Source organism: Stigmatopora nigra, chromosome 18, assembly GCF_051989575.1.
Source record: "Stigmatopora nigra isolate UIUO_SnigA chromosome 18, RoL_Snig_1.1, whole genome shotgun sequence".
Lineage (NCBI taxonomy): Eukaryota > Metazoa > Chordata > Actinopteri > Syngnathiformes > Syngnathidae > Stigmatopora > Stigmatopora nigra.
Genome location: NC_135525.1, coordinates 9,347,930 through 9,362,704, shown reverse-complemented (window position 1 = coordinate 9,362,704; position 14,775 = coordinate 9,347,930). Strand labels below are relative to the sequence as shown.

The 14,775-nt window shown below is 45.0% G+C and overlaps 4 protein-coding genes across 5 annotated transcripts; 3 read left to right on the top strand and 1 right to left on the bottom strand.

The window, feature by feature from the left end:
• The first annotated feature begins 593 nt into the window (after positions 1-593).
• Positions 594-1,894, top strand: LOC144211393 (ATP synthase F(0) complex subunit f, mitochondrial). Its single transcript, XM_077738590.1, has 4 exons — positions 594-1,203; positions 1,412-1,510; positions 1,583-1,699; positions 1,768-1,894. The coding sequence occupies exons 1-4, from the start codon at positions 1,176-1,178 to the stop codon at positions 1,794-1,796; spliced, it is 273 nt and encodes a 90-aa protein (XP_077594716.1). The 5' UTR covers positions 594-1,175; the 3' UTR covers positions 1,797-1,894.
• A 91-nt stretch (positions 1,895-1,985) lies between these two features.
• On the bottom strand, positions 1,986-8,713 carry bicral (BICRA like chromatin remodeling complex associated protein). Of its 2 annotated transcripts, none has more exons than XM_077738583.1 (10): positions 8,466-8,713; positions 6,588-6,633; positions 6,462-6,510; positions 6,295-6,360; positions 5,140-6,210; positions 4,983-5,065; positions 4,767-4,912; positions 4,596-4,690; positions 4,390-4,492; positions 1,986-4,045 (listed from the first exon to the last, which is right to left on the bottom strand). In XM_077738583.1, the coding sequence occupies exons 2-10, from the start codon at positions 6,626-6,628 to the stop codon at positions 3,759-3,761; spliced, it is 1,941 nt and encodes a 646-aa protein (XP_077594709.1). In that variant the 5' UTR covers positions 6,629-6,633; positions 8,466-8,713; the 3' UTR covers positions 1,986-3,758. The 2 variants fall into 2 exon arrangements, with proteins under 2 accessions (XP_077594709.1, XP_077594708.1); XM_077738582.1 differs by lacking the exon at positions 8,466-8,713 and adding an exon at positions 6,896-8,371.
• Positions 8,714-8,886: 173 nt separating this feature from the next.
• tbcc (tubulin folding cofactor C) lies at positions 8,887-10,757 on the top strand. The gene has a single exon (XM_077738585.1). It carries the CDS (start codon positions 9,608-9,610, stop codon positions 10,622-10,624), a length of 1,017 nt encoding a protein of 338 aa, XP_077594711.1. The 5' UTR covers positions 8,887-9,607; the 3' UTR covers positions 10,625-10,757.
• A 488-nt stretch (positions 10,758-11,245) lies between these two features.
• On the top strand, positions 11,246-14,454 carry prph2a (peripherin 2a (retinal degeneration, slow)). Its single transcript, XM_077738584.1, has 3 exons — positions 11,246-12,148; positions 13,301-13,547; positions 14,191-14,454. The coding sequence occupies exons 1-3, from the start codon at positions 11,568-11,570 to the stop codon at positions 14,398-14,400; spliced, it is 1,038 nt and encodes a 345-aa protein (XP_077594710.1). The 5' UTR covers positions 11,246-11,567; the 3' UTR covers positions 14,401-14,454.
• The last annotated feature ends 321 nt before the right edge of the window (positions 14,455-14,775 follow it).

The following is a 14,775-nucleotide window of genomic DNA, read 5'->3' as shown; positions in this document are numbered from 1 at the left end:
AACTAACTTTAGCCATTTCTGGTCAGGCTTCTAACAGGCCCCCTAATAACAAGACGAGGTCCTTCCTGCACTCGCCTGTGAGAACGCGTTAGCTAGTCGGTATTTTAAACTTACAAATTGTGCATTTTTACTTATAAACTACTATTTTATAGTGACTAATTAATTTCTAATAAGATATACGAATCATTTTTTCTTTCGTGTTTGTTTGATCGCACGTGGGAAATGAGCACTGGTAAGTTACGATCGTGACGTCATTCTAGAACTGCTTAAGTACTATGTAGTATTGTAACTTTGAAAATCGCCTGCGGGTAATTGATATTAATTTTGCTATGCCAGCAGTGTGTGTAACTATAAACATGTTATGTATGTTACCACGTGTAAATCGCCCACGTTACATCCTGTTTACAGAAGTGTGTCCTTTCTGTGGAAAGTCCTTCAAGAGGTTAAAGGGTCACCTACCCCACTGCAAGGCAGCAAAGTCCTCTTTAAGCGACCATTCATCTGATGCGTCCTCATCATCCAGTCGGCTAAAGCCAGACTCAGCCAAGCTGACTGAGAAAAAGACACCACCTGTTAGTAAAAAGACACCACCTGTTAGTAAAAAGACATCGCCAGAGTCATCTGGGAAAAGTGAAAAGCGTTCTCCTACCAAGTCAAAGAAAAGCATCCGGCCCTCCATCGAGTCCAGTCATACATCAAAAGGACCGGATTCAGCTCCACAAAGTCCGGCCACGAATTTCAATTCTGAAAACAAAGACATTTTAGTTGCCAAGTCCCCCAAACCCAAAAGGACCTCTAAAAAGAATTCTGAAAACAAAGAGCTTTTAGTTGCCAAGTCCCCCAAACCCAAAGGCACCTCTAAAAAGAGACAAACCATCCCCAAAGAAAAAGTGGACATAGAAAAACCGATTCCCCAGATTAGTACACTGCAGCAAGCTGGCAGCACATTAAACCAAATTAAGATAGGCACACCGAGCATCCGCGTAGAAGCCACAAAAATAAACATTAAACCAGAGTTGAGACCACCTGATACAGACATCATTTTACAACCTAAAGTGTCTCTCCCTTTGCCTAAATATGTTTCCTATGCATCAACTTCCAAAGTTGAACTTACCTCAATACCACCAGTACACTTTTCTAAGCTTCAGTCCAGAACTTGGGACACATCAGCAACAATGGAAGCAAGGAAGCACAACCCCTCAGGTCATTATTATTATCACATTATTATTATTACGAACTCATTAGCTGCTTATTATTTTACTAAAACCACAACACATTATGTGAATACTACAAATATATCCAGTCTGGCATCCACCATACTTGATAAAGTGGATGACACTCACTGTAGATGTGACCTTTGGGAATACATATTTGTATGTAATAAAACATATATCCTACCTTTATTTTGCAGGGCGAAGCCTGGGTCAGGTGACCCTGGGGGACCTTCCTGGGTGGCTGGCTCGCAGGACTCCACAGCGTCCACGAGATGCTGTCAATATGGTGCAGAAAGGTGACTAAATTATAAAATTCTACATATTGTTAGCTGCCTTTTCACATGGTTGCTCACCTGCGACTCCTACAGGCTGGCAATGGTACTTCAGGAAGTACATCGACGTGAGGAAAGGCGGTGTGGGTGGCGTTGGGATGCTATTGGCAGGATACTGTGTACTCAGCTATGTATGGACTTACCCGCATTTGAGTGAGTATACATACACTCACTTTACTGTATTTTGGGAGAAAATTAAACTATGTTTTTGTATGTTTTAGAACAGGATCGCTGGAGGAAGTACCATTAAAATAAAGGATTTTTTTTGGTTGATTGGATCTGCATTCATGTAAGCCACCATTGGGTGTCACTGTTATTAAGAGAATTAAATATGGCATTTTTTAAAAACATTTTCAAGCCTCTGGGGTCTTTTTTAATTTGTTTGCCCTCTTAAAACTTCCTACTGGAAGTAAGAATATCTTACGAACACTTGCTGCCATTTTGTATTCAGACTGAATTTAATGTTGCTGCTGTAGGCAACACAACAATGAACAAGTGACGCCAACATAATACAAAATAATTGCCATTGTCTCTCTTTTTTTAACATTCTTTTTTTTCCTCCTGTTCCTTACAAAAATTATAAATATTTTATTTGTTTATAGAAAACAAACTATACAGATCAAGTCAGACAGTACGCGTCGAAAGCAGAACAAGCGCGCAAACGCATGGTGATGCAACAAAATGGCAATGTGGGGTTAAAAAACAACAAAAAAGGAAACTCTAGCTTAAAAAACCGAATTAGGTTATCAATGCAGAGTTGCAAATGAAGTACAAATGATGAATCCATCTATTTCTAGGCTTGATTGGTCGCCAGCCATACAAACCAACTTTTAACTCTTATGGATAATGTCAAGTTGCCATGGTAGCTAAAAATGCATGTTTTTGGAATGTAAGCGGTACATTGAAAACATCATGCAAACTCCAAATCTAACTTTGGTGGAAATAAATTGGATTTAAATGTAGACTGTCATGTTTTTTTCATATGTACCAACACAATAAAGTTGGGTTTTGTCCTATTGTGATGTCAAGAAAAATCTGCCTTCATTTTTTGGTTGTGCTGCCATGTGAAGAAAACAAAAGCAGACGAGACGGAGCATACAATCGACAAAAAAAAAACAGTTTTGAAACAAAAACAAAACTTTGCACAAAGTAACTTCCTCAATCTGAGGATTTATCTAATCTCCCCTAAGCGCAAACGCGTTGAAATGAGTTAGCGTGTTTTGCTTTTTCAGGGACTGGCGTACCTTTAAGGTACAAAAGAAAGGGAAAACTTCCAAAGAAAATGCCAAATTTGAAGTGAGCGGCTGTGGCTTGCTTGGCGACTTTTAGTGCAATTGGTCGAGGAAAAATGTAGGATTCGTCTTGTAAACCCTTTGAAATCAAAGTATAGGCACGGAAACAAACTGGCCGTTAAAGTAAGAACTAGGGATCCTATCAAATTGCACATATTCCCACAGCGCCAGGTGGTGGTGATTGGAACGAGTTTCTGACTTCAGAGTACAGGGGGTCCTTGGTGGTGGTGAGGGTGGGGGTGTCGTACTTAATGTTTGTCACTGGAATGCTTGTCCTAAAAGTGTTTTTTCGTGCGGATATTGACTGTCGTGAGGAGACTTTGAGGTACAAGTGGCGTAAAAATCAACCAGTTGGGATACATTGATGGAATAAGGCATGCTCAGTTTTTTTCTTTTTACAATTTCATTGTCTACACTAAATTTGTTTTGGAAAAATATATATACTAGCATTTTTTATAGGGTACTAATTTACATCTAAGGCTTTATGAGGGGTAATTTGTCATTAAAATTGAAATGACCAAAACATTCTACATGGCAAAAAAAGTCAAATCTATGAATGACTACTTCGGCACAGAATTAGCACAGCATTTTCCGTTTTTTTTTCTTCTAATGACCTAATTTTTAAAATACAAATATTAACTGCAATTTGCATAGCAGCGTAAAAATCCAATGTGCTTTTTGTGCACGGCTTGTTTTTTCTCCTTCCTATAATTTAAGGCTGAAAAGTGTTTTTACGAAACAAATAGCAAGTGTCATGGTGACTTAGTGATAGACGACTACCCGCAAATTCAGGAAAAAGAGCGCCATGGCAAACCGAGGACCCCCAGTATCCGCTAATGTGAAACCAAAAAGGTAGTGCTACGTAAAAGAGCGGAACAAAAGTCAATAAAATGAACTTGAACAGACCTCTGTGTGGTCGGTTAACATTCCAGGATGCTGTTAACGGCCGCCTCCAGAGCCGAGTCCGTATCCGGGCCCCTCGCCGCCGCCGTTGAAGAGGCGTGGCTACCTTGCCGCGCCTCCGAGACGCTTTTGGAAACCCGGAGTTGGTCTCCGCCCCCTCCTCCCGGGTCACCAAAGCCGGGTGGCGAGTCTGTCCTAAACGCCGGCTCGCTCGAGTCGGCGGGCGGCGATGGCGGAGGAGAGGGGGCGGGGTCTGGCAAACGTTTGGACTTCAGCCCGCAGCAGAAGTCCTCCAAGAAAGCGTCTGAGGGAAGAGAGGACAAAGTCAGGGGGGGGGAGGGGTACTTTGCAGTCTTTAGCTGATAAAGTGGACTTGGCTAGTTCTTTTATTTGTGAAATAAACAAAAAAAAGGCCAATAAAACTCTTTTAGTGCACGTTTAGTTACATTACCACTATGGCCAGTGTTTTAGTTTTTTTTGTTTCGTTTTTGTTACTGAGAGATTTTGTATACAACGCATCACATGACAAACATGGATTCATATGCACTCTGACAGATGCTGTCCTCCAGTCAAATCATGTGTTTTTAAGAACCCTGATCCACAACTCAATGTAAATGTAATGTAAATTGCTGTGTAGAAATTGGGTACCTGGATCCACAAGAAGCATGCGCTTGTCTTGCGTCAAGCAGTGGCGTTCTTCTTGATTGAAGGTCCTGTCGATCATCACCATTTCCGACGAAGGACTGGAATGCTGCCGCGACCACGGGGATAGCGGTTGGTGTTTTGGATAACAACAAAAAAAAGAATCTATTGTTAGCATACAAACAATATTTCAATGTCACGACTTGAAATACCTCCGATTCAGTCAAAAGCAGTCGTCTATATTTATTGATCATGACCTGCGTCTTGGTCAAGACGTGAGTGGCCACGGACTCAAACTCTTCATCCACTGTCAACACAAAAAAAACATGAAAGCCACCGTCCCTTTCACTTTCAACCAAAATGTACCAAAAAAATAAAGGTACCTTGCGAGAACTCCTCGTGGCTGGGCGGCGCACCTTGGAACACGTGAAAGGGGAGGAGCCTGTGCAAGACATCTCCGAATGATGCAAAGTGTCGCCGGTCGGGCGTGTCCACCCGCTCGTGATGCTCCCTCAGCTGCTGTAAAATCCTAAGAGAAAAAAAATACATTTCATATCTATGCCGAGGGACACATTGACACGTTTATATGTCCAACTCACATTCCTCCTTTAGTCAGCGGCGCGGGGGCGGGCCTCTTTTGTGCACTGAGCTGTGCCTGTTTGACAGCAGCTCCTGATGCATTCTGGGAAAAACAGCAGCTGGATGATTGGACCTTCATGGTGGAACTCAGACATGGCAATTTGGTACACGGCTCACCTGTCTGTGCTCTTGCGCCGGCGCCGCCGCGTTGGGTAAAGGCGACAAAGACGTGCAGTTGGGCGTTGTCGTCACTAGGAGACGCTGCACGGGGCTGCCGGTGAACTGCCCCTGGCTGACCAGAGATAGCCGTCCGGGGGCGCATGCCACGGCTTTCCGTGTTTGCGCCGGATCGCCGTGATTGACGAGGAGCTGACCTCCGGCTTGCGTCGGATGTTTTTGCGACGCCATTTCGGCGGCGGGGCCATTGTGGATGGCCAAGTGACCGGGCAACAAAAACTGTCCCGCTTGGACATTAGTTTGCGCTTGCTGCTGATCCACCAGCAGAGCGCCATTGGCCGTGGCGTTGGTGGTCACGCTCGCCAAAGTGGGCGTGGCGGGTTGGAGGCTGAAGACCGCCTGATGCGGTTTTGGCTGAATGGGCCTGATGAGAGTCTGCGTCCCTCCCGGACCTCTTTGGATGATGACGTTCTGGAGGGGAATGTTCTTGAAGCCCACTTGGCTCAGATGGCCCTGGTTTGGGGCGAAAACCTGGGGGGCCGGGGATGGCGCCCCCGTCGCGGCCACTGGGCCGGCCGCCCTCAGCACGATCTGGGGAGTTCTTTCCAGACCGCTCAGGGTCACGACTCCGCTCCCCGTCCCGAAGGAGCCCAGGAGTTGGATGTGCTGCGCCGAGCCGTTGGGTAATGGCGAGACACCCTGGAGGAATTGTCCGGCCGGTAATGTGGTGGCCGCCGGAGCCGCCGTAGCGCCCGCACCGCCCCCATAGCCCGCTGAGACCAACTGGGAGGAGAAGGGCACAGGGGCCTGCACCAAGGTGGGTGCAGGCTGGGTGTCCAGCAAGGCCTCCTGTGCCAAAGTCTGCTCCGTGATGTCAGCCTCCAGCAGGGACTTTTGCAGGATGTCGAATGGCTGCTCTTCGCCGAGGTCCACGCCGCCTCCGGGGGGGCTCCCCACTCCCAGGTGGTCCTCAATGAAGGAAAGGCCGCTAGAGAGCTGGAGGCCGTCTCCCGTCGGGTCCGCGTCGAAGCCAGCCATTGTCGAGGAACCATCTTTGAGTCGGGCGTTGGCCTGGAAAAAAAGCATTTGGAGAATTGAGGGAATATAATGATAGAAATAAACAAATACAATGTTCTAAAGTTAAAAGAAACTCACAGCGTCACCCGCAAAGAAAGATGTGTCTGAGCCGTATGCAGCGTTGGCTACGTCGTCCTCCTCAATCTGGGTGAAAGAACACACGCTATTGCCGACATCCAAAGAGTACAAAGTTCCATGTAAACATGGCAAGTGTGTATAGCCGTTTTTTTTAAAGAGCCACTCACGGACTTGCTGTTGTTGCCGTGAAGATAGTCATTCAATGCGTCCACATCTCTAAGAAATGTCAAGATACTGATGTTATATAAAGTTATTCCTAATGCAATACTTTGATTGATTGTTTGTATATTTACCCTAAAATATCCAGAAGATGGCGGTCATCCTCATCATCCATGACACCTGAAGATAAACAGACCAGATGAAGTTTGTTAAAAAGTGACTTTAAAAGATTAAGTACCATGAATTGCATACATTCAATGGACACTTTAATAAATGGCCTTGAAACCCGGGATTACAGTTGTAAATTCCCCTTTCTTGGGCCACAATAAATAAAATTAAATTCATTGTGTCCAATGTGAATATATTTTTTTCTATGAAATGACAGTGGCTTTAAAAATGATGCAAAGTATGAGAGAGCAAATAAGACAATAAAATATATCACCATGGGAGTGCATTGTAGTGTTGTGGTGTAGTCTTCAGGGAACATGGGTACTGTACTGTGACAACACAACAGCCACCCTTCACTTTTCTGCCCGACGACAGTCACCACTCAGGGTGAAAATGCATTGGTGTGGAAGCAACTACACTATGCTCTAAATAACCTTGGAGGGCAGACATATTGAATAGTTGGCTTTATGTCAGCCATGAAATGTATTGTTGTGACAAAGGGTGTCAGTAGGCCACAAATATGCATGTGATGAGTTGTTTAGGAGCAACATAGACATTTTTTCTGTTTTACAATGGAATGCTAATAGTAGAAATGACACTCAAGTGACATTTTCTCCACTGCACTAGCTAAACAAACAAAATGGCTGCTGAGGAAACCTGTTTTTAAAGCACTGCACCAGTACAATGACGCTTTTAGTGGTGTTCCTAGTGTGGTTTTAGAGACAAAAATAACATTTAAGTGTAAAATTAGCACTGACAAAAATACATTTGTACTTGTGACGAGGGGCATTTTTTTAATTTGGCCAGAATATCAAAATGAAGACAGCAATGTGAAGCAATTTTAGTTTACACGTAGGCTACACCATTTTATATGTACCAAGACGATTTTTAGACAAAAACAATGGCGTGGAGACTAACAACGACCATTTATATTGGGGTTGTGGTGTGTAATAAATGTCGTAGTAAACAATACTTTCACTATAAATAGAATTCAAGGCAAATATTTTTGTTAAATTCGCCGTCTGACATAAACGACGACTACCCAGGGTATGAGCCACTAATATGCAGAACAAAGCTCGAATTGCCCTTCAAAGCCGCCCTAGCTCGAACGCCATGTTGTCACATCCACGTCCAGCAAACGCCTCAAAATGGAGACGGGAAAGTCCGCAAAATGTTCCGCCTTTCAGCTTTTGTTTCCAAAACAGCCTCGTATCGACATAATCGCAGTCCGGGGGCCAGTCGACGTGACTGTCTCGACGCGTTTTTGGGGCAAGGCTTTCTGACTCGTCCCGAGCGGCGCCACACGTCACATTTCCCCCGAAGCTTAAGCTGCGTCGGGCGGCCGCAGTCTTTGGCTAACCGGCTCCCCGACGTCGTCGTAGTCGTCGGCTCCGCTCTCCCCGGAGACATTTTGACAACCCAACGTACGGCTTTTCGGTTAGCTAGTCCGTCGAAGTGTCGTCGACGCCCTGCCTCTTTTTGAAAACGCACTTGGACGAATCTATAAATATTTATCGCGATTAGCATAACATAAAAACCCGCGGAGCAAAGGCTCTTTTTTTCTTGACTCCCATCTCCACTCCACTTGAAACCCAATATCTCCATTTGGCCAACTTTTAATTCGCTCGCCCCCTCCTTCTCCTCCTCCTCCTTCTTCTCCCTCTCTCCCACCACTCGTGTTATTTCGCCTCACTACTGTCTCCCCACACTGTGCTGCCTGGGCTCCATTTTCAAAGTTGTCTCCCTAACCCTCCCCGAAGGAGGAAGAGGGAAGGAGGCAGTGTGTGTTTTTTCCCTTGCCATTTTTATCCCAAAATGATAATACACTCAAAGGGGGAACTCACCGTCATGAAAAAGCAGTGCCTTGTCAACGGGGTTTCCTCGCCATGGCTGCACGGGCTGTGGGGGCTAGCGCGCACGCCGCTGGAAGAGCAAGTTCAAGGAGGGCAGCGGCCCCCTCCCCCTCGCACCACCGTTCTGATAGTGCCATAATAAAAGTTGACATACTGGAGAATATTTTTTTTACAAATATACATATAATAATACGCGTTGAATTTAAATGACTCGTCAAATCCAGATTCCTGAACTTTTTCCAACAGTAGAGGGCGGGCCTGTGATGTATGACGTCAATCGTGACAAATGACTATATAAAGGTGTGGCAAAAGTTACCTGGGACTAGTGCTCTGCTTTTATACACAGACCAGTAAGGTTGTTGTTTTTAAAATTCCATATATCATGTTTAATCTTTTTAGGCACTGTTGTTACTGCAGTGGACATTACCTGACATCTAGCTGTTTAGAGTTACTACTTTAAATTAGAAAAAAAACATTTGAGTCATTATTGTTGTTTTCATTTACTTATTAATCAGTATTTAATTCGAAATACATTTTAAAGTGAAACAGTGTTATTCAAATACATTAATAAAATTAAAAGCAATAGAAACTATTTACGGCTCAAAAGAACACTATAAAGTGGATATTTTTTTCATAATATTGCACTCTTTGCATGCCACTGATGATAATAAACGTCCAATTAATTCAATTGTAAATACTTATGTATCAACGGTATAGGGGTAATTTTGAAATCAAAACACGGAATAAGTACTAGGTTCCATATATTAAAAAAGACACAAAAAGGGCTTGGGTGTTTTTGCCTATACGCCATCATTAGCTCCTAGTAAAAGAGCACACGTCATGTTATAATCAAATATTTTAAGTCGAACAACAGTTGTCCGTCGTTCAGTTTACAATACACAAGAATTGTTGGTACTCTGCTCACGCGCTTAAAATTTATAGTTTTAATCTCGTTCTACGACTGGGAAACACTTTGACTAATTAGTCGATTAGAATAAAACATTACACGGAAACTAATCTAAACAAAACGGTTTATATTGTAGTGCCACCCTCTATCGCAGGTAGCGCTGCGCGCCACTATTACAACAACAGTTTGCGAAGAAGACTTGCCAACGTCACAATCAGGCGACAAAATGGAGGCAGCCGATGAAGTGGCGGATTCGGAGAGCCGCAGCGGTGCCGTTAAGATAAAGGAGCGACTAGAAAAGCGCCATAAAGGGAGACTGGAGGACGCAGAGCGGCGAAAAGAGGCAAAGGACAACCATTTAGTTGCCAGTGAAAATGCCGAATACTTCCTCAGCACCTTTAATGAGGAACGGGTTGCAATCGAGGAACTGTTATGTGGCTGCTTGGGCGTGGACCAAAAGCTGGCGACGCAGAGACTTGAGGAGGTTTCGGGTAAAATGATGCATTTGCAAAAGTTCCTCAACGACAGCATGATGTTTCTTACTCCCCATGACCGGCGTAAAGCCCAAGTGACCATCCAGAAGCTGCAGACGTGTCTCAGCGAGACCAGAGAGCAGGTGCTTCCCAAGAAAAAATTCGGCTTTCGGGGTCGCACTAAAGCCTCTCCGGCCACCGTGGAGGAGTCTACTGTCTCTCCACCAGCAGATCGCGGCACTTCCCAAGTAGATGGATCTCCAGCTGTGGCCCAATGCGGCTTTTCCAACATGCGCGACGCGGTCCTGGTAAAGACAGCTGAGGAGATCCATAAAGAAGACGTACTCTTGTCCCACTTGTCCAACTGCAAGGTCCGTTTGTACGGTTCACCAAGCACATTGCACCTGAAGCACATCGACGGCTGCGAGATCCTGTGCGGGCCTGTGGCTACCTCCGTCTTTGTGGACTACTGTGAGAAAAGCACCCTGGTTCTGGCCTGTCAGCAGCTGCGCACCCACAACACTCAAGACACCCGCGTTTACCTGCACGTCACCAGCCGCGCCATCGTGGAAGACTGCCACGGCATTGGCTTCGCCCCGTACTCTTGGTCCTACCCTAACCTGGAAGAGGACCTACGTGCGGCCGGATTGGACCCGGAGAGGAACAACTGGGACCAGGTGGACGACTTCAACTGGTTGGCCGCGGGGACGCCGTCACCCAACTGGGCGGTTATTCCGGAAGCGGACCGCAAACCTTCTTGGGAAGCTTAAATTGACATTTGTGCCTTGAAATGACAACTTCCCATTAGTGCTTTGATGTTTGAATGCATTGGGGTGGGGAGGGGGGTTGTTTTACTCCTGTAATAAATTGTGATTATTTAATAAACATTGCTTGCATGTGTAAGATGAAGTACTTTATTTCAACATGAGAAACTCATGTGGTATTAAAATGCCACACAACACCCATCTTAAATGAGCATATAAAAATTGCTAATTATGCATATGGACCTATATTTTCAAAGTAAAAGCTGATCGGTAATCAGTCTGCTTTCACCAAAGACTACATAATAAAACAACCACCCACACACAAAAAAATCCATGTTGTTGACCAATTGTCTCCAGCAAAGGTGCAAGATTCTTAAAGGTTTTGTTGTTTACGCGGGTACTACCGATGGCGTCCTCACGGCTTCCCGCAGTTCGTCATCCGCTTGGTATTAACCCCGAAAATCTTTAGCAGTCTTCGATTCTTGGACCGGCGCCACTTTCACGCTGGTCGTCTTTAGAGCCGCGCATCACGGTAACCGGGATGAACACGTGATCACTCAAACCAATTAGGGCCTCCACAGCCGTCCCCGGCTTCAAATCGGGCTCATCTGGTGCCTGCCGGAGGATTTTTTCCTGGCAAATTGGATCAGGCTGCTTACAGGAGCTTAGCATGACGCACTGTAACTTGGTGCCTTTAGTCATGAGGATGCTTGCAGAAATCCTGAAGAAAGCGACTCAAGCGAACCAATTCAACCTGGATGTTTTGGGGGGGTACCATGGGGGCGGCTTTTGAATGAATGAACATACTTGGGCTCCACCAGGGCACTAAGAGAAGGATCTCTGATGGATTCCTGAAGGAGCAAAAGAGATTATCAAAGCACAGCCCTGGACTAAGTTTTTAAAAGAAAGACCTACAAAAATCTTCTTGGACATTTTCCCCACTCCAACCATGGCTCTACTAAAGGTCACATTCGATCTAAAAAAGCGGGTCAAGCTCGCCCAGAGCGTGTGGTTCCTCTTCTGGTTTGCCGTCATGGCCGGCGTGCTGGTCTTCGGCATGGGCCTCTTCTTCAAGATCGAACTGCGGAAACGCTCGGAATTGATGGACAACAACGAGAGCCATTTTTTGCCCAATCTGCTCATTCTGGTGGGCCTGGTGGCGTGCGGCATCAACGCCCTGGGCGGCAAGATCTGTTACGACTCGCTGGACCCTAGCAAGTTCATCAAGTGGAAACCCATGCTGAAGCATTTCCTGATAGCCTGTGTGCTTTTCAACGTCTTGTTGGTGGTGACGGCCTTGCTGTGCTTCATTATGCGCATCCCGCTACAGTTCACATTGGCCGAGGGTCTTCGCAATGGAATGCGCTTCTACAAGGACACGGACACGCCGGGGCGATGCTACATGAAGAGGACGCTGGACCTCATGCAGATCGAGTTCCGATGCTGTGGGAACGACAACTACCGGGATTGGTTCGAGATCCAGTGGGTTAGCAACCGCTATCTGGATTTCAGCGCTAAAGAGGTCAAAGAGTAAGTCCCATTTAGGGATTCTTAAGGGTTAAATTCTTAAATATAGTCATTCTCTTCATCGTTGTAGAACCAAACAACAACCCATTCCATTAAAAATAAGACACAAAAAAGCTTTATTACTGAAATATTCCAATTTGAATGTTGCATTATTACAATATGGCCTCACAGTTTGCCTTTGATTTTGAATGACAGGTTACACAGGTGGATGTAATCTGCAGGTAAATTGAGGTAGGTCGGAGCAGGTGCGTTTGTCACCCGCGTCTTTTTGAGGATTAGCAGGACAGAAATGGTGATGCTCAAAAGAGGCTGGATGGGTGGAGGTTACTAGGCAAATTTACTTAGGTGGGGGGGAAGTGAGAGAATGGTCAGGGTGGGATTAAGAGCAGAAACCAATCAGGGGGGGGGGGGGTCAAACCAGCACACTGATATATTATGGGCATCAGCTCATTAAAAACCACATTGAAACTACTGACTTTGTATCAAAAGTGGGTCACAATGACCCCTGAGTAGAAAATGCTCCATAAAAATCCAGGTATGCCATTTTGGGTCAGGAAAATAAGGTTAAAGGTCAATGTGTATGATGGTCATAGTTCTTCTCTTTTTTTCAATACAGTAAAATGGTACGTTGTTATAAACAACAACTAAAGATAGCAAGAGGCACAAAGTAGGCGTGTACCTGATGTTGTTGTACTTTGTTTTAGTGTTCCCATCATGACATGGTAAATCCTGGGGATTATCACGTTAAGCATCAGCGTCCCGTCCAATCAACTCCACGGGGCACTTTGGAAAGCTCATTTGTGGAGACTTTTAAAAAGATTTATATACTTATAAGGAGGGAAAGTGGTTGTTGGGTTGTCTTATTTCAAAAATTGATTCTTTTAAGGCCCCAAAATGGACGCCCCCGCGCGTAGTGACCCACGTGTGGCATTTCCATTGCAGTCAAAGAGGTTAACTGGGTTTGATTCTGGATTAAGCCTTTCTGACGTTGACCCACTAACAACCGTCAACCTTCGCGGGATGTCCTGTTGTCGTTAAGGCTCAATTCTATTTGGGGTTAATTAACAATGTTCCCATAGCTAATGGTGCACAAATGTTTTTGACTTGACAAACCACAAAAGTTGGTCATCATTCTTGTATTTTTTTTCCCATCAGCCGCATCGGAAGCAACGTGGACGGCCAATACTTGATGGACGGCGTCCCCTTCAGCTGCTGTAACCCGAGCTCGCCGCGACCGTGCATCCAGCACCAAATGACCAACAACACGGCGCACTACAGCTACGACCACTACACCGAGGAGCTCAACGTGTGGAGGAGCGGTTGTCGTGATGCTCTCCTGTCCTACTATGGCGGCATGATGACCACCATCGGCCTCCTGGTGCTGCTGGTCACCATGCTAGAGGTCAGGAATACAAAGCACCTAGCGTCCACTAGTAGCACTACATGATATGATGCTATATTTGATTACAAATCTCCCATAGCACACAAGAAATATCATAAATATATAGTTTATACATATAGTACACATTTTTTATTTAAAAAAGGAAAAAAAGGGACTATTTTTAACCATGAAGATCAATCAAAATATAACCTACTACAGCTCCCCTAAAACGTCAATGGCATAATATGATATGTTTATTTACACATACAATAACAGTGCACTTTATTTGGGACACAAAAGGAAATCCAGCTAGAAACTTATCCCAATTGTGTTAGCAACACTTGAGTAAGCTTGTGCTAGTTTCCTGTTTCCTTCCTCTTCCCTAAACAACCTAAAAATAACTTCAGTACGATGCCTGGCATATCCTTTCATTCAAGTCTTAATTCATCATTTTCTTTAGCCATAGTAAAATATATACAAATACAATAATAAATAAAACTCATTAAAACATGGATGTATGTGGATGCTAGCTAGCTAGCTAGCTAGCCAGGTCTTGATGTTTTTAACTCATTGTCTACATGTTTTCTAGTATACAGTTATATAGTTATAGTTTTAAAGCAAAATGGAGGTCATTTTAAGGCGCATTTTGTCCATCCTGTGACAGGTGGCGGTGACGGCGGGCCTGCAATACGTGGACAGCTCACTGTCCACTCTGGCTAACCCCGAAGACCCCGAGAGCGAAAGTGAGGGCTGGCTCTTGGAGAAGACGGTCAAGGAGACCTTCACCGACATCATGGCCAAAATGAAGGCCATGGGCAAAGGCGGCAAAGTGGAAGAAGGAGGCGAAGAGGGCGGCGTGGCCACCGTCAGCTGAGCCGGCGAGCGACCTCGCGGCTCGACACCCGCCTGCCAAAAAACGGACGCCACTATCACCCCGGGAGGAATGAATCATTCTTTTTTTCATTTATATTGGCTCCTTCCTTGTACATTTATAGTAAGTAGTTAATTGAAATTGTGTCGACATCTGCAATTTAGCTCAAATCCAAAGCGCTTGGGATGGGGATGGTGGTTACCGTGCAACCCCCCTTTTCCAGCGCCATTTTGAATTCTTTTTATCCACCGAAATAGAACACCGTCAATGGATTTGGCAGCTAAATATTTCTCCTCCCTTGAAAAGCCAGTTTCTCAGTTTTACTTTTATTCACTCTCTGTATATTTAACAACCGGGTGGCATGGTGGTCTTTGTACA

What these genes read in the sequence shown, in the direction of transcription:
- LOC144211393 (XM_077738590.1), top strand. Translation starts at nt 1,176, where the DNA reads ATGGAAGCAAGGAAGCACAACCCCTCAG. An exon ending in AAGGAAGCACAACCCCTCAG is followed by an intron (nt 1,204 to 1,411) that starts GTCATTATTATT and finishes TTTATTTTGCAG; the next exon opens with GGCGAAGCCTGGGTCAGGTG. An exon ending in ATGGACTTACCCGCATTTGA is followed by an intron (nt 1,700 to 1,767) that starts GTGAGTATACAT and finishes TGTATGTTTTAG; the next exon opens with AACAGGATCGCTGGAGGAAG.
- bicral (XM_077738582.1), bottom strand. An exon ending in CTTTCTTTGCGGGTGACGCT is followed by an intron (nt 6,211 to 6,294) that starts GTGAGTTTCTTT and finishes CTTTTTTTCCAG; the next exon opens with GCCAACGCCCGACTCAAAGA. An exon ending in CCGCTGACTAAAGGAGGAAT is followed by an intron (nt 4,913 to 4,982) that starts GTGAGTTGGACA and finishes TTTTTCTCTTAG; the next exon opens with GATTTTACAGCAGCTGAGGG.
- tbcc (XM_077738585.1), top strand. Translation starts at nt 9,608, where the DNA reads ATGGAGGCAGCCGATGAAGTGGCGGATTCGGAGAGCCGCAGCGGTGCC.
- prph2a (XM_077738584.1), top strand. Translation starts at nt 11,568, where the DNA reads ATGGCTCTACTAAAGGTCACATTCGATCTAAAAAAGCGGGTCAAGCTC. An exon ending in AGCGCTAAAGAGGTCAAAGA is followed by an intron (nt 12,149 to 13,300) that starts GTAAGTCCCATT and finishes TTTTCCCATCAG; the next exon opens with CCGCATCGGAAGCAACGTGG. An exon ending in TGCTGGTCACCATGCTAGAG is followed by an intron (nt 13,548 to 14,190) that starts GTCAGGAATACA and finishes ATCCTGTGACAG; the next exon opens with GTGGCGGTGACGGCGGGCCT.